This window comes from Lytechinus variegatus, chromosome 10, assembly GCF_018143015.1.
Source record: "Lytechinus variegatus isolate NC3 chromosome 10, Lvar_3.0, whole genome shotgun sequence".
NCBI lineage: Eukaryota > Metazoa > Echinodermata > Echinoidea > Temnopleuroida > Toxopneustidae > Lytechinus > Lytechinus variegatus.
In genome coordinates this window covers 35117943-35144681 of record NC_054749.1, presented here as the reverse complement: position 1 = coordinate 35144681, position 26739 = coordinate 35117943, and the positions used below count along the sequence as shown (strand labels likewise).

The following is a 26739-nucleotide window of genomic DNA, read 5'->3' as shown; positions in this document are numbered from 1 at the left end:
GCATTAGAATTAATCATTTTACCAAAAGAACTGAACAAACCAAAGAAATTTATCTTTCTTTCCACACTTCCCTTCATATCCACACATCTACCTTAAAATGAGCAATAATTATAGAAGGTACCATGTTCATAGACAGCGAGTTTAGTGAAAGGTACGAAATTGGGGAAAGTCTGAAATTGGATAATGCAGATGGGCCAAACAGAGGTTAAACCTCAAATCCGACTCCCTAACACATCTGCTTCAGTGAAAGACGGGGAAGAAATTTGCTGCGAAAATTTTTTAGGGGTAATTTCCTATTTTCATGGGTCTACAAAGTGGCGGTCATCACCCATTTACCAACCATCTGCCACTCAAATTAAAGAGCAATTATTGAAAGAAGATTGGATTGCATGATAAACTGATGAGGTCAATCAAGAAGGAATAACAACAGAATTGAGAGGGGTAATAGAAAGAGGAGGGATAATAGGAAGAGGGGGTAACTGAAAGAAGAGGGGGTAACTCAAAGGAGAGGGGTAAACTGTCAAGAGGGGGTCTTTCATATCCAACTATAAACCCATTGAGCAGTTACTCCGCGCATTGTTATAAATCAAGTTCTATCTCTCTTTTCATTGAGTTGACTGGACATATTTTGAACAGATAATTTCAATAAATCCCACTATGGAAAGCCAGAAATGACAAAATTGTTTAGGTAGTAGATGTATTGTCTTCTTGGTATCAACGCCTTGCCAAAGAACGCTAGACTACGGTGGGATTCAAACACACGACCCTCTGTTTACAAGGCGAGAGTCGGAACCACTACACCACATAAATAGACATCCTACCCATGATCCTATAAACTTCCAATGAAATGTTGTTCCACTAACATTCTCATATTAAGTCTTATCACTAAATACAAATGGACACCAGTCCAATGGTAGATTGGATTAACAAAATCGCAGTATTGATATACATAGATAAGAAAAGGTGGGCATTACAGAGAACAAAAACTTAGGTTCCGTTTGAAAGTTTGAAAATTGGTTGTTCATGTTGGGGTATTTTATTTTTTATATTGTTGAAAGCATGTTCAGTGAATGAGGTTTATTAGTTCCAAAGACAATCTGGTGATTCACTAGGTGGTTTCAGACCGCCTCGAAGTTTGTCAGTTCCAGGTATTCTCTGATCCGGATATTTACCCCGATCAGAAAAGACCAGGTATTTTGATAATGTGAAAGCAAACTACGCGTAATTTCCCCGAAAGAAAATACCCGCTAAATAGTAGGTACTTGGCAAAATTATTAGAACTTTTGCGGGGATTTTTCCAAGGTCGCAGGTGGCAATGGGCAATTTTGGCAATGTGAAAGCAATTTACGGGAACTTTTAGCCCAGAGTGTCCTTGGACGCGGGTGCCGTGGGTGGCTGCTGGGCTAGTGATTTTGAATCTCGTGCATTGCCTGCTTATACAGACCATACTGCGCATGCTTGTAACTTCAGGAACTTATCCAGAAAGGTATGTTTCGGGGTGGTGTGAATGTAGGAATAATTAATGGGTATTTTTTTAGCCTAAAAAAGTTCTCATAATTTAACGGGGATTCTTATGATCGAGGCGGTTTGAAACCACCTACTGACTGAACTACCCATACTGCCTGTATCAATTATCTTTCCCACATTCTCCAAATACAGCCATCAAAACAAGCAAACCAACCTCATTCCTCAAACAATTAAAGTTTGACAGAATTAGGAAGTCCCAGAAGACAAGCCTGAATTTGGGGGAAAAGAAAGAAAAACCTTGATAAGAGAAACACCTCTAACAACTCAAAAAATGTGTTCACTTTGGTAGTGCTAGTCGCATTGGCAAATCTGACACACAACCGACCAAAGGTATGTCATTAGAAATCAGTCTGAGTTGGACTCACAGATGTGGCTGGGGCATTATAGTCTACTAGCAAGAAGAGCTATTTTCTGAACATATTCTTCATGTGAACAATATAGGCCTTGAGAATTCAAAATTTCAAAGTATTATAAAAAAAAAGTGACTTCTCCTATCTAAATGGAGGATTAAAAAACAATTAGAACTTCAAAAGCAAATATTGTCATGCACTTTTTTTTTTTGGGGGGGGTTAATGCATTGCCTTAAGTTACTGAAAAAATGTAAATTAAGATGCAGATGAACAATGTGAGTATAACTCAGCAATATAGGAAAATATAGGCCTACTATAGAATTAGCTCAAGTTAGCAATCAAAGCCTGGTCACACCGCCCGAGCATTGTTCGAGCGGTCGCGGAGCGGAAGGGAAAGAGAGTCGAATTTCGCTGACAAAATTGGGGGGGGGGAAAAACAAAAAAACAATCGAAATCAAAAATGGTGAACGGTAGCGAGCGGTGATGATTTTTCCTCTCCGCTTCATGACCGCTCCAACAATGCTCAGGCGGTGTGACCAGGCCTTTACTTGCTGATTTCCCCTTACTCACAATGTGAACAGTGCTCGAAAACAATCATGGCTTCATTTCCCTAGATAATTGTAACAATCAAGAGCAAATTCAATCTACTCTCCTGCCCCCCTTCTCGTGGGGCACATTGGTTACTTCTCCTCACAAAAAGAAGACTATAGGAATGAAAAAACTTTGTTGGTTCCCAACCAAAAATGGAATTTGTTGTAACATTTGTTGTTGGTAATTCGATGACCATTTTGTGGCCTAAAAAGAAATAAATTTTCTTGTTTCATATTCAGGAAGGGGGATATGCAGTGTTATGCACAGTTCCAAATCATGAATTTTTATTTTTTATTGACATAACCAACCAGTTTACATCATGTAGGTCTACATGTCCTAAGACAAAGCTTACAAAAAGAGCCAGTAAATGTAATTTTCTCACCTGAGAAACTAAGCATTTTGAGTCTACATGTATATGTAACATTGCATTTAAGGTTATGCTGTTTATTACTCAATCTTTTTTCTTCTTTTTTTTTGGCTTACTGATCAACAGTCTGTAAGCCTTGACCATTTCAGTGATTCAAAATTTTGGGACTTAATTTCCAAACGCTGATAGGTAAACTTTCAAAACAGCTATTTCCATTGGTTCATCTAGAAGTCGGGCAATCTAAATACAGGTAAGGTCTCACTAGACTATTATTACTTTCCATAAATTTAATCCAAATCTAGCTACAAAAAATAACTATTTCAATTTAATAATTGTACCTTTGTACACAAGCATGATTCAATATGTTCCCCCATCAATTTGCCATTTCCCTGCCATAACACAAGGCCATTCAGACAAGCTATAAATGAAAATATCCCCAATGGAAAGCTGGTTGTAATGATTCTAATTTCTATCAATTTAAAATCCATTATATCCAAGTATATAAAATAAACCAGAAATGATTTATGTTTTACATCATTCAGGAAGTGGTGAAACATGGTTTTAGAATTTCTTGGAATTTAATAAATTATCATTTTGGTGCTTTATTAGTGGACTCTGTAGGCCCGTCTCCACTAGTCCAAATTATCACACAGTTCTGATCCTTCAAGTTTTACACACATCCACAAGAGTTACAAGACAAATGCAGATCACATTTCAAGGTTCATGAGCCTTAACTATATTGTATTATCCACTTACCACCTAGACTGATAATCCTAAACTTCATATTTTTAGTCATTTTACTGTACTTTATATGTATTTGTATTCAGGAAAAGACTTCCTATTTTAATTTGACATTTCCTTATTTCATAAATAATAATAAAAATCCATCATCATCAGTCTGAAATTTTTAATTATCCCTCTTCTTTCTTTGTAGGAAGTAATCCTGATAAGAGTTTGGTAAAAAGGTGTGTTATTTGACAAATTATCAAGCTGGCTTGCAAGAAAGATGGATTCAAATTATTCATGCGAAATAATAAGTCCAAGATTGCTAATAACCTTGCACTAGACAATCTGAAGAAGAGGGAAGCTTTACAGGTATCAAAGCCTACCTTAAGTTAACCAACAACTGAGTGCTACTAGTCAATGAATTTCACAAATCATCAAGTCCACTCCCACAATGGACTAGACCTCAATTCTCTTGAACTGTCCAGTCCTGACCCTCGCACACGGACCAGCTCCCTCGGGCCAAGAACTCTACGGACCATACCTTGAGTGATGTGGAAATTAGATTCAGACAAAAGGGTTCGGGTTTCTGGTTGGAATGCCTCTGGGTGATGGGGGCTTACACCTAGACAGTTTAGTTTCGCTGGACTTGAGATTGGGGGAGGGGGTGTCAATGAGGACAAAACAGAATGCAGAGTGACAATGATTAGACCCCAAGGGCAGTGTTGACATTGTATTTCACTCTCAATGATTGAAGAGCTGTTGTTGGTCCTATATGAAGCAGTGAACAGAAGCATAGAAGAGCTAATCAGGGGATGATTCAATGGTAATTAGATTTGTCTGGTTGGGGCTCTAAACCCTAAGGGGAAAGGTAAAAGTCTCTAGTTTACTCTCACTTCTGAAACCCAAGATTTCAAAAATCTATTGAAGTAACAGTAGCCTAGATATATACATTCATGTGAATGAGAAGGAATTACCCGTAGCACAAATTGAAAATTGACACTCTAAAACTTGCTCCCAGAATGAAATAAACGATTTTCTGTTCCAATGGGCTGATGCAGAGCTGCCAACCTGAAAAAGAACATTTCAGCATTTTTTAAGTTGAAAATCCGTATTTCATAGGACAACACATAAAGCTCAAACTTTAGAAATCAGTATTTTACATTAAAATATCAGCATTTTTCTTACTTTTCAGTACTAAATACTGAAAATCAGTACTACTTGGCAGCTCTGCTGATGTTGTCATAAAATATTTCATTAATAAACAGTGTGGTTGGATATCTTTTTATAAAATTGCTTTCAGTCTTTACAGGTATGTGCTTGATATGATTTTCCCTTTGGTGATTTTTCACTTGGTACTTACAGCAAATTGCAAAAAGAGACCAAGTGACTATTAGACAAAATGGTCAATAGACCTGCAAACATTTGTCAAAATGAAACATGGACTGAAAGATGGTTAAACTGGGCCCTTCTGATAAAACTTATTAGTTTTAGACAAATCACGCATGATTTGTGGTCCATAAAATTTCTACTTAAAGTCTAAGAGATAATATGTAGGTTTACTCAGGGCAAAGCTACTTGTTTAGGAAAAGTCAACGGGTTAGGAGGAAGAAAAAACACAACTACATCTATGAATATGCATTTCTCAGGGGGCTACCCCTAATCTTGTTAGCACCAAGACCATTAAAACGTTGACCCGCTATTAAAAATTTGCTGATTCATTTCATTTGGACCCCAACCCTCTCCTGTTGGATTAAGTTCAAAAGAAAGATGATACTTGATCAATGATGACAATCTCTACAGGATTTTTCTTTTTCTTGTGGCTTGGACAATGAAATAAAAAGAAACAGACCACAAAGATGAGTATCCAAAATTTTGACCACTTCTTCAAAAGGATAGCTTTGGGAACGTTGTTGACACAATGTGGGTCATCTTGTAGGGGTTAACACAAGAATCCAACATTTTTATAGCTAATTCCTATATCACCTGTCATATGATTCATGCATTGTCTACAGACATATTCTATACTCACTTGGAGCACGGAGCTGTTAAACTCTGTCACTCCTGCTAAAGTCACAACTGCAAAATCACATCCAGATGGATCAAAGTTAATATGTTACTAAATAATGATAAAAATAATGTCATATACATCCAGGGTGGCAATTTCAGTTTTGAAAACTGTTCTACCAGAGGACCTGCTTAACATGATAATGTTGTTATACCCCGTCTGTAGCTGGGCTGCCTATAGGTGCTCAAGCATTCAAGGAATTTCTTCCTGCTTGATACCCATTTAAACAACTGGGTGGACAGTGACAAGAACTATTGCATCCTACATTTACATGTATCAAAGAATAGTAGATTGGCGTCTAGTCAAGATCAGGATGTAGAGTGCCTCTTAAGGATTGAAACCCAGACCCTGTGATTCACAGTCAGGAAACTTTAAAATCGTTAGACCATAATACCTCTACTACACCTTTATTATGATCCATCCAGCTCTGATAAACCTCATTCCCTGAGATGATCTATCATGGGTTTGATGCTATGCCTTATAAAGAGCAAACCTTCATGGAATTTCATGTGTTAACTGTATATCATCATCAAAACTCATTTGATGTTGACTTCGCAGCCGCCGTCGCTGTCAGAAAAGTGGCAGCTATAGTCTCGTTCTGCTATGCAGGTGAACAAAAATGGTCATTGGAGAGAGAATGCCTTTATAAAGGGGTTCTATAACCCATATTCCATTCTAAAGGGAGACAATTTAGATGACCACTACAGACAGGTTTTCACCATAGATAGATGGCTATTAAGACAGGTAATTCTTTTATCATTAGATCATCAGGCCCAGGAGATTCCAAAAGACAAGGCTGATACTAGGCCAGTAGGCTTTTCAAACTACATGTACATCATTTTGGGGAGCTATAAAACAAAAGAATTCAAAACTGCAGCCCTGAGGTGACTATGCATGTCAAAAGGAACCAAGGTGATCTGTTGCGACTGATGACAAATTCACCCAGGAAAGACAGCTGATCTCCCATCAAAGGTGTTGAGATCACACCCCTCCCTTTCAGGCTCATCCCCCAATCACCAATCAATGACCAGAGGAAATACAGCTGATCTTCTACCAAGGTGCTGAGAGCACACCCCTCCCCTTCAGCACTCTACTCCCAAACACCATTCAATGACCACAGGGAAGACTGCTTATTCCCTACCAAGGGTGTAGACAGCACCCCCCCCCCCCCTTCTGGCTCAATCCCCAAACACCAGTCAATGTCCACGGGGGAAAGACAGGTGTTCTCCTACCAAGGTGCTGAGAGCACACCCCACCCCTTTGGGCTCAAGTTCTATACACCAGATAATGACCACAGGAAAGACAGCTGATCTACCTCCAAGGGTGCTGAAAGCATACCCCTTCCCTTCAGTGCTCCATCCTAAAACACCAATCATTGACCATAGGAAATAAAGCTGATCTTCTACCAAGGGTGCTGAGGGCACACCCCTCCCCTTCAGCACTCAGCCCCCAAACACCAGTCAATAACCAAAGGAAAGACAGCTGAACTACTTCTTAACGTGCTGAGAGCACGCCTCTCTCCTTCAGCATTCAACTCCCAAACAACATTCAATGACCACAGGGGAAGTCCCGCTCCATTAGAATCAGCAGCTTACTATTCAGCTCAATTAACATGATGCTACAGGAAGACTTGACAGGAAGAAAATAGTTCACCATTAAAAAATGAATGAGAGAGTTTTGCATGAATGATATTCTCTTTAAAACACAAGGAAAAACTGGGGACCAAACATTCACAAGTCCTATTCCAATCAAGTTATTTCTACAGTCCTTCAACGCTTTACAACAGCCTTGTAAAACATTCCGACATCACATCCATGGAAAATTCATCAGCATACCTTCGGTTTGACACCATCGGTCACAATGCCAGGTCTTTGAAACCTGTTTTGTATTTCTTCCCACAGTATTTCTTCATGTTCTTCCTATTGATTTCTTCACTTTTTTTCTTAATGAAGTGTTGTATTACTGGATGAAAAGAAGGGGGAACTAGCCTGTTGACTGATAGATCATACCTGACTCATACTCTAACATACATGTACTGTATGTTTGCAGGTAAGGTTGGTACTCTCAAGATCTCTGATGTCTTCTGGATGACAAGGATGTTGATTGACTAGTTGGATATGTATGAGAATGTAAGCTGGATTCAGAATAAGATACTGGGGATTCTGGAGTCAGAATTAGATACCTTGTAAAATTAATTGATAAGTGTTAACCATTCTCCTGCTATCAGTCCTGGGACCTGTTGCAGAAAGAGTTGCGTTTAAACGCAAGTGAAAATATCTAGCGCAAGTCCCGAATACGGGTGCTTCATTGGCTGGAAATCAAATTGTGCAAGATTTGTTTAGTTGCGTTTGATCACAATTCTTTCTGCAACAGGCCCTTGGTAATATAACTTGTATATCCTTTTCTTTGACTTTCCTCTTTGTTTTCTCTCCATGAATCCTTGCCAAGACTAGAAACATTTTACAATGTAGGGCATTATGTAATTTGGGAATAAACTAATAACTGTTTTACAGCAACAGTACATACCTTTACTATTTTACTGCTAAATGCTTCATTTTCTTGTCCCTTGTCTTTTTTCATGATTTATCCACATATCCTAAATCCCACAGATGTAGTGATAACCTGGGGCCTATTTCATAACACTTATGGAACTTTCATCCTGTAACTTTTCCATCATTGCACCTACCATGGAATCCTTGATTGCGATTGGATACTGAGCCATGTTACCATGGTAGTTGCCATATATGCAAAGTTGTAATTCCCTGTGACATGTGCCCCTCATGGCTTCTCATGTCATGTCTGTCATCAAAAGCTTGACGACAGCTGAGCCATTCAACAATGCATCTATCTACAATTGCTTTGGGTACATTTACTGCCAACTCCAAAGATACCCTCAAGGTACATGCGCCATCAGTATCTTACAACACTTTGTACATATTAACCCACTAAATACTGAATACTTTTTAATACAGAAATTTGCATATTAAATTAAATTGGTCGTATTGTGCTCAATCGAAGATTATAAAAAAGTTACATAAAGAAACACTTTTCCCATACTGATCTAAGAACAAGTTGAATATGGAGATATTCATGCAGCATAGTAAAAGAAAAAAAAAATCAGTTTTGCAACAAGAGTTCATTCATCCCTTTTTATATTTTATTCTTAATGCAAGTCTCTTCCTCTCATTTCATCACCACAGAGTGCCCTTGTAATTCTGGATGACAAGAAGGAGGGGAAACCCTGATAGTTGGTCAAACCATGTCTGTCAATACAAGCAAGATGATCTGAGTCATTCTTTCTCATCATGCGATTGCGCTCAATCGAAGATTAAAACTTCTCTCTTCTCAAGAAAAGTAGGAAATCTTTGAGGATAGCCAGCTTTTTAATAGAAAATTCAATTGTTCATTATCCTCTGCCATTCTACCCCTCTCTTTCTCTCTCTCTCTTCTTTACCCCTCCCCTGTTTCTCCCTTTTACCTTCCGAACAACTCCTCCAGCCTTCCCTAGTCTGCTGGGCAAACCCACTGACTCTCGCCTTGTAAACAGAGGGTCGTGTGTTTGAATCCCACCGCAGTCTAGCGTCCTTTGCAAAAGCGTTAATCCACACTTTGCCACTCTCAACCCAGGTGCTAAATGGGTACCCGGTAGGATGCAAAAGATATTGTATGTTTGATTTTGCCAGCGCGGTAATGAGGATGCAAGGAATGCTCCCCAGGGAGTGGAAATTGTGCACTTTTCATGCGGGATTGAAATGAATACAATGACCATGGAAATAATATGCTGTAACGCACTTTGAGCTATTCTGGGAAAAGCGCTTTATAAAAATTGGCTATTATTACCTTTATCTCCTCTTCTAAACCTCCCCCCTCTTTCTATCTCCCCCTGACTCTATCCCCTGCTCCCCCTCCCCATCCCCTCCCCACCCATTCCACTCCGTCTAGCTCCCCTCCGCCTCCCCATCCCCCCTCTCTTCCCTTTCCCTCCCCCTGTTTCAGACAGAAGGAAACAAGACGGAAAGTGTCATCAGCACCGATCCAGGAAATAGGAGGTGATTAATGTAGCTCATGTTTGAAGAAGATTTGCTGTTTTATGGTCAATTAAAGCAGCTATTGGTGAGTGATATGGACGGAGAGTGTCCGCAATAACAGACTATAATTAAAATTATAAGGAATGACCTCATGGGCGATGATGTCAATAAACCATGATTTATTACAAGGAAGGAGGGGGAAACGTAATCAGACATCAGTGTCCAGAGGACTGTAATTACAATGTGCAAAAATATACACCATGAAAACATTAAAGGATGATATGAGAGCATGAAATATATACCATGAAATAGCATGAAATATACACCATAATGTCATAAATGTCAAAGATTTCACTGAACACAAATTCGCAAACACTTTTAAATGGGTTCAATGTTTTCCACTCCCTCCTCCCCCCTTCTTCATTCTCTTTGTGTATGTCTATATTTACATGTATATTGTTATTTTTTTTATTCATAAAATGTACCTATAAAAGGGGGGCATTCACCCTACAAGCTCTGCTTTTTAGTTGGTCTCCTTCCCTTTTGATTTCATGGTATTATTGTATTTTTAAAAACTGATTTAAATGATATAATATTTTGTAAATTGAACTACCATTGTAAATGTAAAAAAGATTGAAAAAGGAGATAAATGAATTGAATTGAATACTCCATTCCATTAAGGTGATTTCCAATAACTATTCTTTCATCATACATACATTCTATGCAATTTCTTTGAAAAGTAATCAATAATACCAACACCATATCCATCTGTAATGCATTACTTCTACTGGTCACACTTGTATGTTAATGTTTGAATTGAACTTCTTGACAAAGTTTCATCCTCTTATTTATTTTGTCATGAAATAATGACAGATTTCAGACTCACTGACATTCCTTAAAATTTCTTTTCATTATTTTTTTCAAGATATTGTCTAAGTGAACTAGATTTTATGAAGATTCTCACTTGTTTTCGCTGTTAGAAATCCACACCTCATGCCCTAGTAAGAATGTCCAACTGATGATCGATTTAAAAATGGGCATTTCATGTTCGAAATATACTGTAGAGAAGAAACTAGGTCTATTCAAAACACATGAATGTCTCTCTTAAAATGTCATCAATCTACTCTTGAAAGGTTTACGTTGGCAACAATTCTAGACCATGTTTGTATCAAATATAAAGAGCACAATGTGACGGGGGAAAGCCACCACTTTCCTTCATTCTTCCCTCCAGCGTACCATCCCTTGTGTATGCCACATTTAAACAAACGTTTATTTTTGCTGCAGAGTTTTCGGCTGCTCAGCTGGGATTTGGATCGAGAGGGGGCTGGTCTCTGTTTCGGATTGTCAAAACAGCCACCGGTCTCGGGTGTGATCATTGTATTGATGTCTACTTAGGGCTGCGGAATCTCTCATGGTTTTTTTTTTAATGGCAACAAAAGGTAGACTTTCTCAGATATTCATATAAGTGAGAGCTCAGCCTCGAACTGAAAATGATGTCAATTCATTTGAGCTCTTTTATATTTAGTTCTTTGGATGAAAAAGAAACTATTTGAATAATTCTGCATGTACATTTTGTAACAAAAGGACACAAGAAACTAATCAGAAAGTTGAATGTTGGAAAGACTATGGTGGAATGGGTGAAAGGAAGACGCTTACCATTTAAAGGGAAAGAATGGTATGCCTAGAAGAAAAGTTAGCACATTAGGAATCCCATACTGCTGATACATGAATCTTTGTCAAAAATATTACACCTAAATATATAGGTTAAACTTTATTTTACCTGTATGATTTCATTAATGGTTCAATTCCAACTGAAACATAGAAGACTATGTACATGTACATTGGGGAAAGCTATTGAACACTAGCAACAGATCACCAGTAGAGGGCAGCATACAGTATAAATCCACTGCCTCAAACTAATCCCACCATGTATACACATATGCTTCGCCAAGACATGAATGTACAATTCAGCATGTATTTGTTATCTGGGCAGGAAATCTCATTATTGGCAGGCTACATTGTGTTTCATGCTCTCATTGGCATTTTATTTAATTTCCCTTTCAATTACTCCCTACTGTAGGCAAGGGAAAGAAATATGACATACATATGTACACCAATGCCAGGGATTCGAAAGCATTAAGTGAAATAGATAAAAATGAAAATGTGGAATATTCATCTTCTTATAGCAAAATGTTCCATAGTCTTGTACATGTACATATAAAACAGGAAGGAAACAAAAAATCAGAATAGATTTTTTTTTTTTTTTTCGCTACACATCACAAATTTGATGGCTGGCCAACTGGATTTATCGGTTGTCGTAGGTAGCGCCAGCATGCAGGAGAGCAGCCCCAGGAGTGCAGCTCATTTGAATTACAACTGAAGTGATTTTGCTAATCAAATTGAGATTAGTGTCACACTAGTGGTCCTGAAATTAAATCGATTGGGGATAGAGTTATGTGATTATCGATGAGGTATATAAAACAAATATGGACTGCTCTATATTCGGATGACAGTGTACATCGTCACTCCCTCAGTGCGTTTCATACAGGCCCTTCAAACACCTCTCGGCCAAGGCCTCGGGTGATAGAAGGGCAGGTATGAAACGCACCTTGGGATAATTTACACAGTCATCCTCATGCAGAGTCAAAAATTGCATATTTGATCACAGAATGATAAAATGTAATTTCAGTTTGGTGTAAATTCATTATTTCTAAATGTAATTACAGAGGATTTCATGTGAGGTAGCAACTGTATCATGCTACTTCTTATCGGGAAAAAATGCATGGGGCTCGGAAATAATTTTGCCACTGAACTGCTCAAAAAAGCCCTGAAAAATGAAAAAAAGGCCTGGAAACTCCCATTCACTGCAATAGAGTAAGTTGTGAAAACTTGCACCTGGCCCTCGCACTCGTACCCGTTATGGTGATTGTGCTTTCTCGGTGTGTGCCCCTGCTCTCTGGGATAATCTCCCTGTCCACATTCAGAATTCTCCTACTGTTGATGTATTTAAAAATCGACTCAAAACCCATCTTTTTAATCAACAAAACAAGTAAGCTGTTGCAATGGCCAGTTATCTGTTATCTTTCTATTGACTTGTTGTTATATGATTGATATTTCATTACCTCTTCCTGTTTTACACTTAATAATTACCAGTTATCTGTTATTTTCTTTCTATTTCATTTATTGATTTGTTGTTTATATGATTAACATTAATTACCTCTTAAATTGTACACTTATATTCATACTTTGTGTATATTTAAATTGATGATATCGTACTTGTTTTATTTATGTTCTGTTTAGATTGTAAAGCGCTTAGAAACTGTATTGTATTAAGCGCTATATAAAAGCTCAATACTATTATTTATTCATTAAAAGTAGCCCCCAAAAATGAAAGAAAAAATACTTGCTTCTTATACAAATGTACAGTTCTCTGACTCATGTCTGTGTCAGTAGTCAGCAAGGTGCATTCCACACATAACAAATTCCACTCAAAATAATTTCAACTCATTCTCCTCAGGACGACACCCTGAGCACCAATAGAGGGCACTATACCCTCTTGTTGTCCTTCTGTCCATTTTCAAAGGAGGGAGAGAGAGAGAAAGAATTCAAAAAGAGTTTTTCACAGATATAAAGTGCACCAACAATGACTGAAACTCATTCTATCTATGAGTGCAACTAACAGCCAATAGAGGGCAGCAGACCTTTTCATTCATTGCCTCTCCAAAGGTTTCAAATTAACAGTTTTAAGATAATTTGTCACAGGGAGGTATAGAGGAGCCTTCTCATCACAAAAGAATGATATCTGAAATCACCAAATCGTAAAAATGCTTTGAGACATAAAAACTTGAAAGCATAATGCAAGAAACCTGAAATATGGCTGTGATTTAAGAACCATATCAGACTTACAGCTCTCAAGTCCAGTAAGCATGATGCTTATGATTCTAGTCTCAGCTATGGGGGGGGGGGGCATTCTAGGGTCTACACGGGAATGTGCCAGCCCCCTTGGAAGGATTTTTTTCCTTGTGACCAATGGTGACCAATGGGAGAGGGTCGAACATCCCCCCTCCCCCACTCCACCTGTGACCAAAAAATTGCTGTTCTTAGTAAAGCTTCTCATTTATCTTAAGACCATCAAACTTCCAAGAGAGTTAAATGCTCACAAGTACAATAGAAATACCACATCAGTAAAGATCATTACAGTCCTCTGCGGGCTACACCAAGGTATAACATTTTATTTTTTTCTGGAAAATTCAAGGGCAGCAATAATTTGCAAGATATAAATATCATTTTTTAGATGGGTGAGTACAATTTTTAGAAACATGAGGTGGTACCACCTCTGCCACAATGAATTTGCGAGTGTAGTGGGGTTTTTTCATGTTCTTTCCCCTTTATTTTGTTTTTAAAGTTTTTTGACACCGTATCTTTCTTACCGATATGCTCGTCCACCTCATGTCCTATGACTTGTCCAAGTCTCTTCTGTTTATTGATGATTGCTGATAAGTCATCTAGACCTTGGTCTTGTTCTAAAAAAATAAAATAACGATAAAAATAATATCACTCTCCCTGTCCTCCTACATGTAGGTTAAAGAGAAATGCCAGTAGTTGCAGTAAACACTGATTTCATGAGAACGCCTGTAAAACCAGGCTTAATTGTCAGAATATTATCGAGGATCTAGATCTGGTACAGTTACATAAACTGAACTTTGTGAAATCTTGACATCTACGCTGAAAAATGTTCACACTGAAGATCACCAACACAGATAGGCACACATGGGACAGTGTATTAATATTGCTGGAATAAAGACCCGACGGAAGTGACCGAATCCGCGCTCATTTTGCTTATTTCTCAGCAATTACACAATTTCTTCCAGAATCCTTTGGCACATATTTTTTATTCATACAGACACTTGGGTGGTTATTATATTAGATTCTGTAAAACGTCATTTTGAGATTGTTACCAAAACTGGAATTTATCTTTAATACCGATTTGCCTTTCATCCCTACTCCTTTTTAATTCTAAATCTACTTCTGCTCGTCAGCCCATTTGTATTGTCTAATATTCAATGAAATGTGCCATTATGGGTGATTTGAAATAAATATGACACCTACTTATAAGGGGGATCACTATCATTATTGTAATCGCCACTGTCATAATTCTCCCTGCTATCATAATTAACCATCTTCTTCTTCTTTCCCTCCCTTCTTCCCCCTCCTCATTATCTTCCTCTTCCTCATCAATGTCATCATCATCATCATCATCATGGCAATCCTAGACCCCTACATCTATCATCCCAACCAACACTGCCATCATTTAACATTAAAGGTCAAGTCCACCCCAGAAAATTGTTGATTTGAATCAATAGAGAAAAATCAAACAGGAATAGCATTGAAAATTTCATCAAAATCTGATGTAAAATAAGAAAGTTATGACATTTAAGGTTTCGCTTATTTTTCACAAAACAGTTATATGTACAACTCGGCAACATGCAAATGAGAGAGTCGATGATGTCCCCCACTCACTATTTCTTTTGTTTTTTATTGTTTGAATTAAACAATTTTCGACTTTTACAGCTTAAACAATAAGGACCAGTTGTAGAGGACCATAAAATTTCCCATTCTCATGGAGGAAGAAAACTTATTTCACCTTCCAATGAGGAGAAAATTAAAATATTTCATATTTCATATAATAGAATACAAATGAAATAGTGAGTGGGTGACGTCATCAGTCTGCCAATTTGCATACCGACCAGGATGTGAATATCACTGTTTTGTGAAATTTAGCAAAACTTTAAAATGTCATAACTTTCCTATATTTTGATGAAATTTTCAGTGTTATGCTTCTTAGATTATTCTCTATTTGTTCAAATCAACTTTTTGCTGGGGTGGACTTGTCCTTTAATAATGATCTGGGGTATGCTTTTAATTCATGATTTACAGATAATCACCCCAATCTGTGAATTCCATTTAAAATCTTGTTTTATTTACCCTGTATTATTCTCTGTTGTTCTTGCTGTAATTCATTGACTGATAGATTCCTTGTTTCTTCACTCACTCCTCCCCAGCCATCCTGAGCAAAGCCCGATGTACTCGGCAATAGACTTGTTCTGACAAGAAAAAAAAGAGTTGCAATCCAGAATGAAGTCAATTTGTGCAGATAATATGGAATAAGACATTATGTGTTGGGATTGTAAACTGTGAACAGCATGGTCATAAAAATAATAAAACTAATGAATAAGAACCACTAGATCGAGTCAAGAAACATATTTCTCAAGTGGATAGTCTTGTATAAAGGATTTGTGGTTTAAATTGGAATGAGAAATAATATCAAATTAAAAGAACATGCAGTCAGTGTGACAAGTGTTCACAGAAAAAATGTCGGCTATCAAAAGTTGGGTACTGTTCATGAACCTCTTTGTCAAGAGCTCTTTGTCATTTGACTTACAAAAGACAAATGTTTTTAGCTGCTAAATTAGATTCTAATACCTTAGTCATATATCCCCTACGGCAGCCATACCGCAAGTCAAAAACAACTGTCTTAACATTTTCTTGTACCACCTGCATATAGATAGTTTGAATATAAACAAATAAAACAGCTGCTTTCGACTCACTGGGAAAATGTGACTGAGGTATGAATCATTTTAATTCTCATCAGCTATATGTACATGATCTTTGTAAAATTGTACATTGTTTTACTTGTTGTGTAAGTAATCATTTCAATACAAATTCTACCATTAAAGGTATTGTTTAACTTTGTGAGTAGCTGATTTAAAAAATTCTCAAACCAAGATGAAACATGTGTACAAGTGCATGTATTACATTTTGTAGAACTAATAAACCCTGAAAACAACCATTATTGAGAATGAAAAGCTAAATCTACAAGGCAAACACCAATTTTGTAAATAGGCGTCTTATAGATGCCTAAATAGTACACATAAGTGTATGGGATGAAATTAAGATGGTGTTTCCGGTCACTTTATATTTCAACTTTTGAAGCACTAAATAATTATTTTCGAACGCAATTTTTTCTTGGCTTCATTTTTGTAACATATCACAGACACAGGTGACAAGTGTGACCTACTAGCTCAGATTTTTTAAAAGTCAAACCAATGTTAACCAATCACTTTAACCCTGTATTAATTTAGGAGTATCCAGTCGACTTTGTTTTACCACAAAGATGAATTTGGGGATACCTCATTTAGTTTATCAGCACGCTCAAGTGTAGTGGGTTTCACGGTACACCAGAGATTGGGTGGTCCTTTTCAGGACCAACACTTGCCCAAGAAAGATACATGGTGTACCGTGAAACCTACTACACTATTCTTCTTCGGCATGGAAACCTTCAGAAGTTATAGCACGCTCCAGTCTTTCATAAAGTCGGATGTAATTCATGAATAGCTTTTGGAAACATTACAATGAACCATTGGCGAGTTTAACTGATATATTGAAATTTCATGTAAATGCCATTTCCTTGATAATACATGTTAAATTAATGTTCCATTCTCTTTCCCTTTTTTCCCCACTCTTATGCACAAGCTTATTATGCCTTTCTTTGTTACCTGTTTGACCCACCTCTCACTAATTCTCTTGTTATTCATATCTTCCTCATACCCTCTATCACTGTTTTGTTCCAGATCCTGTTTGATGTTGCCTGCCTCATTATCTTAATCCCTCTTGGCTTGAGGTCTTTCTTTGGCCTTACTCACACCAACTTCCCTTTGTGTCTGCCTACTCCTTTTCTTTCATCCCCTTCATTAACCTGATTGGTCATCTCTTCTCACTAATGCCCCTTTTGTCTCCTTGTTCCAGTGTTGCTGTTGAATGTGTGTGGTCTATATTATGGTTGTTCCACCTTATATGTTTGTCATCCTAGCAGAAGATTCTGCTAGGATTGAAAGCTTAGGCCCCTTTTGACTCTCTTATTTACTCCTTTGGCTCTTTTTTAGATAAGCAGTTTACAGCAGCTTCTTGATAATACATGTAAAATTACTGTTACTTTCACAGTTTATAAAAAGAAACTGAGCTACCTTTCAGGTGCCGAATATGTGACATCTTGCTTGAAAGAGTTTTGTAACATCTTCTCTTTGGCCTTCAGGTTATCTACCAATGCTCTCCTTCTGTCTGCCTCCCTCTGTGTTCTAAACAAAGACAGGATCTTGGTCAAGGAAAAATGAAGATTAAAATCATTTTATGTTTGCTTTGAGCGCACTATGAATCATCATTGATGATAATACATGCATTTGTTCTCTGTCATATTGATTTCTGTAACAGACTAATTTTCGGTTTACCACAGCGACAAATAAAGAAACTACAGACTATCAAAAACTCTGCTGCAAGATTAGTAACTCAAACTCGAAAATATGAATTAATCACCCCTGTACTACGAAACTTACATTGGCTTCCTGTTCATTCTCGTATTTCTTTCAAATTATTAGTTTTTGCATATGAATGCTTCCATGAGATAGCTCCATCATATTTAACCGAATTATTAACTTTAAATCAGACTTCTCGTACTCTAAGATCAAGCACAAAGCAGCTGTTTGCTATTCCTCCCATTGTTACCAAAACATATGGTGAGCGCTCATTTGCACATGCCTCTTCCATCTTATGGAATGCACTTCCCAATTATATGAGAAATATTCATGATTTCGATAAGTTTAAGACTTCCCTACAAAAGTATCTGTTTAACTTGTAATGAACTCAGTGCCCAACACTCTTTACTTACTTTCGAATTTCTTTCCTTAATTTCATCCAAGTGCATAGGGACATGCATTGCTACATGTATGTGTCACACGCTATAAAAGAACTGAATATTATCATTGATGAGGTTAATGTTGTGATGAAGAATAAAGTTTACGAGAAGAATGATTTTTCTGAAAATGAACACAAAGCTTTGTGGACCCCATCTAGGTGTCTTACATGCCATACAAAGATATGAAAATGTTACCCACTTGCACGAGACAGCAACTGGTTTGATACATCAGAGAATATAAAGACATGTACAGTGCAAAAGAACAGTCATACTACAAAGGACTCAGACTGAAAAGGTGATATATGCCTATTAAATTAAAATCAATCCTTACAGCTCACTGTATTAGATGATGCTGTACTGTAGTTCAAAAGACAAGGGTAAGTCAATAATCTAGTAGTAAAGTTCAAAATCAACATTTAAGATTACTTCCAATCCATTCCCTGTATCAAATTTGAAAGTAGTTTAGATCACACATTCCCATGCATATGCATGATATTATGATGACCTTCAGTAAATGAACTACATTTCTTTTTTTTCAATAGAGTTGGGTGGAAAGGGTTTGAAAGGAATGATGTACATTATACAGAAATCAACCTTCCTATAATGAATATCATTCAGCCTCTGAACCAACATTCCAAATTTAAAGTGTTAATTACATGGACCACCTGTCAATCAAATTGTGACTTTCACCATAATGGAATATTCTAAATCTGATGTTCTAGTAGAATAAAGATTGATATCCTTCATGGGTATAAATTTATAATATGATTTTGATAAAAAATAACTAATTTATCATGCCACTATATGGAAGTGAATTCTTAAAGCAAGCTGATATCATGTTAGAATCAGAAACATAATTTTGGAATGATTATGATATAGGACCTTCACTACTTTTTAAAACAGCAATTGATATTAAAATAAAATTTAAAAAATGTATGACTCTCAAAGTTGTGAACTCTAAAACCACAGTTCTCAAAGCTCTAATCACAGCATAAAATATTTCATCTGAAGTTGCGGCGTATTAATTTAGTTAAGGATACAAGTGGAATGAACTTGATGCTTTCTTGAGATTTTGATCCAATAGTTGAACATCCTGTTGATACCTCCTGATACGAGACCGGATTTCTGAATTAATCTGGGGAAAAAAAGAAAAGATATTGATGATGATCTGGTTATATTCATATATATATACTCCATCTCCTATCCTGCTTTCTAGTTTCAAACAAGCAAAAAAAATCTGTATTTTCATTAGAAGGCAATCAACCATGAAAGAACATCAATTGAATGTCAAATTTCTTTTTTCTACGTTAGAGGGATTATTCAATAAGTTTTCATGCGTTTCTCACTGTGTGATAATCCATCAAAGACACTTACTGTTTTCTTAACCTACACAACTAAATGCTCACATAATGTTGTGAACTTGATGTGAATTCACAAGTAGAAACAGATTTTCTGTATTCAAGAAATATATAAAGCATTGATACTGTGAGAGTATTACACAGGGTCCAAGATGAGTATAGAAATTGGTGAAGGGGGGGGGTAATCCATTGATATTGAATGAACAGGAAGTACCAGTTTGGAGTTTGAACAATAGAGTAGGATCTTGGTTATTGTTTCCACCCTTTAAGGTATGTGCTTGCATAAGCTGGCATTATAACTAGTGTCTGTAGACAAAAGTCTTTGAAATATGTCAATGAGGTATTGATGAAAAGAGTGTTTAGTATCTCAATACATTCAGAGCACAACCAGGAAAACAAATGTACCTTTGAGTAGTTTGAGCCACTTCTCTGTAGACCATCTCGTTCATTCAGCATTTCCATGATAGTTTGACCCAGACGAACACAGGCATCATGGTCTGTCAGCCTGGTGATTAAAAATAAGAAAAAAATTTAACATCTAGAGATCTGCACTCAAGTTGAAGATGTGTTCATGATACAAAGCTGTAAGGAGATCTACATGTAACCCCTGATATAACCATATAACCAAGACATTCCATCAAAATATCTGGTATTTGTCTATAAACTACCCCACATATGATTTTCTGTGTTTGTGACGTTCAGAGTTATTGGATTTTAGCCAAGATTTCAGGATTTCACAAAAATGAATTAATATTAATGTGCCAGATATAGATATATCATAATATAATGACAATTAAACTTGATTTTAAAGATTTTCTCATGAAATAATTGTGTGCTACATTGTACAACTACATTTTTTACCTGTAAGAATAAGATGTTGATGATGTAAGCATCTTTTTTAATCATTTTCTTATCAAACACCTTCAAATAAATTGATGTTTCAACAATGTTGTTTCTGAAAGATTTCCCTTAATAGTGTTAATTAGACCAATATTCAGAAGAAAAAAGATGCACAAGGAACATTGTGTTTGAGGTACGTTCGTTAACAAATCTTGCGAGTATGACCCGACTTCGGCTAGGAATTGGAAGAGAATTTTTGCCAATGATTGCTGGTGAGTGGTGACTCCATTTATATGACTCATTCAGTCTTGTGGGGGCTGGTGCCCTTAATATTTTACTAGAGCTCCTGTGAGTAGTGTGCTGACCAGGCTTGCCCCTTTAACTGTCGGTGAACGAGGCAGCAAGCAGGAGGGCACCAGGCCCCACAGATGAAGCTAGGAATGACCTAAGAATGATGCAAAACTATACTCTTTTTATATATTTATAAGAAATGTCTTATAATTTATAGACATCATTTATCATATAATATATATTGCACTGCACTTTCCACCTTCATCCGGTGTTCACCAATGCGATATGATGTTGATATTTCTTAAGTTATACCATACCCCCACGCACCCATTCAATGAACGTTATGATATAAGGTTCTATGTTACTATTCCCTGTGTAGTTAAATAAGGTTGGCAATTCTCTTGTACTAGGGGACAAAAGCTTGAAGTCTTTTTACATTGTCAGTTTTCATACAGCTATTCATCATATAACTTGGCCCTTAAGTAAATTTAATTCTTTATTTTTTCTACCTTAAAAATAGAGATTTAAAAATGAAAATTTTCTTGCAATTTTAATTAATTTATACCAATAGAGGGCATACATAAAAATATGCCCAAGATCCAAGTTTTTGAGTCCTCCGGTGAATACAAAAATTATCCCCAATTACTTATGAAAAATAAAGTGCAACTGTATGGAAATAAGTATTTTGGTCACAAAATTGATATCTTAATGAAATTCTTAAGTGTGCTGTTTACTGCATTGGCATACCATAGTCCTACTTGTAGATTCCTCACAGGCAGGGTCGTTGCAGTGAGAAAGTGACCCCACAGTATATTTTGCACTTGCATTTACATGTAAGCGTAACAAAGCTTGCGTGCGCTTGCACAATCTTAAATTTAACAGCCTTTATACTTCTCAAATCTTAAAATATAAGGCCTTATCTACTGAAAATAACATAAAATATATTTTTTGATATGATGGAATAATTTTGATTGGTGCATTTATTCTTTTTAATGAGAGCGCCATTAAAAACCAAACAACATTTTCAGATATTGACGTTTCATCAATTATCTGACAGACTCTTATTATTTTTTTTATTAATCATGTTAATTATAGTTATTTATATGATGGTGGGCCCCAAGTTTGCGCACCCAACTATTTGATTTAAGATTTAACATTGAATTTCTTCTTATTTTGAACACAAAATGTTTCAGTTACTAATATTCCTTATATTGTTAAGAGTAATTTTACCAAATTTCTCATTGAAAAATGAAAGAAAATATAGGATTTTCTTGAAAAAACCTCGGGCAGTCATTTTCAGATTGAAAAAAAATGGTACCCCATGTCCGCGCACTCATTCAATTTGCACACGATTCAGGGATTTTGATGAGAAGGGCTGCATTTTGAGGCCGTCACATGAAATGCCATAAGGCATACACTTGTTCACTGCTACCACCCTGCCTGTGGGGAATCTACAGGTAGGACTATGGTATGCCAATGTTGTACAGAGCACACACTTTAAAAAATCATTAAAATATCACTTTTGTGACCAAAATTACTCATTTCTATACAGTTGCAATTTATTTTTCATTAGTAACTTGGGAATAATTTTTGTATTCACCAGAGCACTCAAAAACTTGAATTTTGGGCATATTTTTGTACGCCCTCTATTGGTGGAAAGTAATATGGCAAGAAAATTTTCATTTTTTGATCTCTATTTTTAATTAAGAAAAAAATAATTTAAAGAATCAAATTTAAATAAGAGTCAAGTTGTATGAATAATAGGTGTAATGGAAACTGTCAGTGTAAAAAAATCAAGCATTTGCCCCAAAGAAAAAGAGAAAATAAGCCAAACATTGCCACCCTTATTTTGCCACACATGGAGATATAAGTGAGAACAAGGTTATATTATAACCTTGTTCATTGAATGAGTGCTACCACCCTGCCTGTGGGGAATCTACAGGTAGGACTCACTCACACAACATGCGAGGTTAGTAATACTAACCTCGCACAACGCATGTGGTTTCATAGTGGACTTTGACGTTTTCATTCATCACACGAATGTGAGGGAATTAGAAACGCCAAACGTTTCAGTATTTCTCCACTAATGATTTCTTTTTAATAAATTTAGTTTAAAAAAACAAAATGAAGTGGAAATTATTTATAAAACTGTTTTTATCGCTTACCTCCAAGTCTCAACCAGGATACTCCGTTCGATCCGTCCTTAATACTGCGGTGGAAAGTACGCAAACAACAATCGAAAAGCAATTTTTCGTATCGAACATTCTCAATTCAAGTCGTCAGCGCATAATAGGAAATTGTACCAAAAATCAACAGGTTGCATCTCATGTATATACTTATTGGTAAAGTACGCCATCTTTTGACAAGATGATGATGAAAGTGGATTGAACGAGCAAGAAAATAATGCTGATCGCCTAGAATGCAGCTAGCTTGCAACACCGTAAACAAAGGTACGGTAGGCACTTAAGAACCAAGTTTGAAAGGACACTCGTAAAATTACGTCACTCTCGCGATGAATAATCATTAGATCGTGGTCGTGCGTGTTCAATAAAAACTCTCTGCATGCATGCACTCAGTGTGTATTGAACACGCACGACCACGATCTAATGAATATTCATCGGCGAGAGTGACATAATTTTACTTGGTTCTTAAGTGCCTACCGACTTTGAAATAATATCGCGCGCCCTCTTTAGGCAAAAGTTGATATCAACGCTGATCAAGAGGCATCTACGTGAAGATCACGAAAAATGCTCTTATTTTATTCAAAACAACACCAAACAGAATTCAACAAACGATCCATATGATTCGGTAAGTGTCATAGAATAAATATAATGCTTAGCTACGATGTAAAGTCATAGTTATTTTAGTAAAAAGGGTGTGAAAGATTCGCGTGCACCAGGTGCATATGAATCCTTCACACACGAGACGATTTGAAACCATGAGTGGGTAGGACTATGGTATGCCAATGTTGTACAGAGCACACACTTTAAAAAATCATTAAAATATCACTTTTGTGACCAAAATTACTAATTTCCATACAGTTGCAATTTATTTTTCATTAGTAACTTGGGAATAATTTTTGTATTCACCAGAGCGCTCAAAAACTTGAATTTTGGGCATATTTTTGGGTACGCCCTCTATTGGTGGAAAGTAATATGGCAAGAAAATTTTCATTTTTTTATCTCTATATTTAATTAAGAAAAAAATGATTTAAAGAATCAAATTTAAATAAGAGCCAAGTTGTATGAATAATAGGTGTAATGGAAACTGTCAGTGTAAAAAAAATCAAGCATTTGCCCCAAAGAAAAAGAGAAAATAAGCCAAACATTGCCACCCTTATTTTGCCACACATGGAGAAATAACTGAGAACAAGGTTATATTATAACCTTGGCTCGTTCATTGAATGAGAAGGCATAAATTCATTATTTTTCCACCATTTTGAGTCGGATTTTTTTACGAATACCCGTCTATGTACAGCAGTTGTAATTGTGCTTGTTGCGTATCTTCTTTTACTAGAATCGCACAGATACGCGTGTGCGCAGACAAGGGGGACGGGGCAGACTTAGCTTAGGGGAACAACTTGCCATGCATTTTAATCAAAATATCATCACAAATTGAATCATTGTCTTGCCTTGGCTAGGTATTTTTGTTAATATAGCCTTCTTTATTTTCTTACAAGCATATATACTTTCTTAGCGATAATATAATCAAATACCACCAACCCTAACCTGTATTATTTAAACCACCACTTACCTTGAATTTCGTTTAATTATAAAAGACAGGTGTTCATCAACGAATGCACAAATATTTGTGTCACTAACTTGGATATCAATGAATGGGACTACATTGGGAGGAAATTGTAAACAAGTAATTTAGCCACAACTTACCACGCATCTCCACCGAATCCTGCCATCTTTCAACAAAATTATGTCACCCTATACCAATGCAATTAACAAAGAACTATCTTTTCATGCACTTGTACAATAATCACTCTTTGTACATGGTTAGATACCAATTAAAAAATGTGAAAGAGGTTTAGTTGAAGCTTGTTGAAGATCACAAGACCGAATATTACGGTGTCGCTGAAACATCCAAATCGTGATTGAAAAAAAAATCATCATAATGAAACTCCATCCTTTAGAGTTAAAATCGGAACACTGAACACTCATTGTAATCAAGCAGGATGCGCATCAAGCCAAATCAATGATAAAGTGAACTGTTGCCTAAAAATATAATATTTTACAGATTGTTTTGTATGGGCTCATTGCAGAGATGTGCTCCATAATGCGACTGCAAAGCATGAGGTGAATGGTTGGATTTTTTCAGTCCTTAAAAGGACCAATTTGAACACTTGTAAAACAAACAAGATGCGTATACTGATGATATATACTGACATGAAAAGGGGCATTTTAAAGGACAAGTCCACCCCAACAAAAACTTGATTTGAATAAAAAGAGAAAAATTCAACAAGCATAACACTGAAAATTTTATCAAAATTGGATGTAAAATAAGAAAGTTATGACATAGTTATATGAATGAGCCAGTTACATCCAAATGAGAGAGTTGATGATGTCACTCACTCACTATTTCTTTTGTTTTTTATTGTTTGAATTATACAATATTTCAGTTTTTACGAATTTGATGATTAGGACCTCCTTGCCTGAAGCACAAAATGTTAAAATAATGGAATTCCACATGTTCAGGGAGGAATGAAACTTCATTTCACATGACAATGACGAGAAAATCAAAATATTTCATATTTCAAACAATAAAAAACAAAAGAAATAGTGAGTGAATGACATCATCGACTCTCGACTACATTTGGATGTAGCTGGCTCGTTCATTTAACTGTTTTTGTGAGAATAAGCAAAACTTTGAAATGTCAACTTTCTTATTTTACATCCAATTTTGATGAAATTTTCAGTGTTATGCTTGTTGAATTTTTCTCTTTTCATTCAAATCAAGATTTTGTTGGGGTGGACTTGTCCTTTAAGGACTGTTAGAATTCACAATGAGGATACATCTCACTAATCAAAATACGAGCAGCAAGCGCACAGAGCAACCTGATAAGTCGCGGTCCAGAAACATGTTTTTAAAGGAATTTCTAAAAAGAATTCAATAGGAGGATAGGCAAACCGAATAATGCGAGTCTGCAGCCTGCGTGACCTGAAATCTTTTTTCTTTTTGTAAATCGCGAATAGAATGTGTACATCAAACAAATTAATGAAAATTCGATACCGTTCTACTTTCGCCCACCGTCTTATCTTGTCTTGAGACATTTTCTTCATCATGTTCATATAGTGGCAGTACTTTCTCTTTCCTACTTTTGGCCATCTATACCAATTATTCAGTACCTCTTTAGAAGTTTTCTTTCAACTTTCGGGTGCTATTTTATTTCGGGGTCAGTTTTTAGACCTAGGAACAAAATGCTAAATTTCTTACTGATTAAATTCCATAAATTACACAATTTCCTTTGGAATATGACAATTTTTTTTAAAAGAAAGTGATATTGAAATTAGTAAACCATACAAAATAAAATTCATCAATTTTTAGAAAATTGCATTTTGGGGGATTTGAGGACCTGGTCGCATAAAGACGAACTAAATTCATAACCTTTGCTGGTTTTTAATTTTATTTCCAATAAACATATCGTCAATTGAAATCCAAGTAGAAATCCACATCTTAAACTTGGAGTTTAAAATTGATGCAGGCATCCAAACGAAAGGGCAAAGAAAATCAGACTACAGCGCGATAAAAGAGACTTATCTTTTATTGCGCAAATTAATTAGGGATTTTTTCTTTAATTTTATACTTTTATTTATCAGGGTGAGTTTTCCCTTTAAATGT

The 26739-nt window shown here is 36.3% G+C and overlaps 1 protein-coding gene across 1 annotated transcript; it reads right to left on the bottom strand.

The window, feature by feature from the left end:
- Window positions 1-1416: 1416 nt before the first annotated feature.
- LOC121422573 (syntaxin-8-like) lies at window positions 1417-24981 on the bottom strand. Its single transcript, XM_041617720.1, has 7 exons — window positions 24780-24981; window positions 20167-20266; window positions 19444-19538; window positions 17679-17789; window positions 15640-15758; window positions 14085-14177; window positions 1417-1736 (listed from the first exon to the last, which is right to left on the bottom strand). Exons 1-7 carry the CDS (start codon window positions 24803-24805, stop codon window positions 1714-1716), a joined length of 567 nt encoding a protein of 188 aa, XP_041473654.1. The 5' UTR covers window positions 24806-24981; the 3' UTR covers window positions 1417-1713.
- Window positions 24982-26739: the final 1758 nt, after the last annotated feature.

Excerpts from the sequence above, each read along its gene's own strand:
- LOC121422573 (XM_041617720.1), bottom strand. The coding sequence starts at position 24,805 with ATGGCAGGATTCGGTGGAGATGCGTG. Across the intron at positions 19,539-20,166 it reads GTGGCTCAAACTACTCAAAG|ATTAATTCAGAAATCCGGTC; the intron begins GTACATTTGTTT and ends TTTTTTCCCCAG. Across the intron at positions 15,759-17,678 it reads ACATATTCGGCACCTGAAAG|AACAAGTCTATTGCCGAGTA; the intron begins GTAGCTCAGTTT and ends TTTTCTTGTCAG.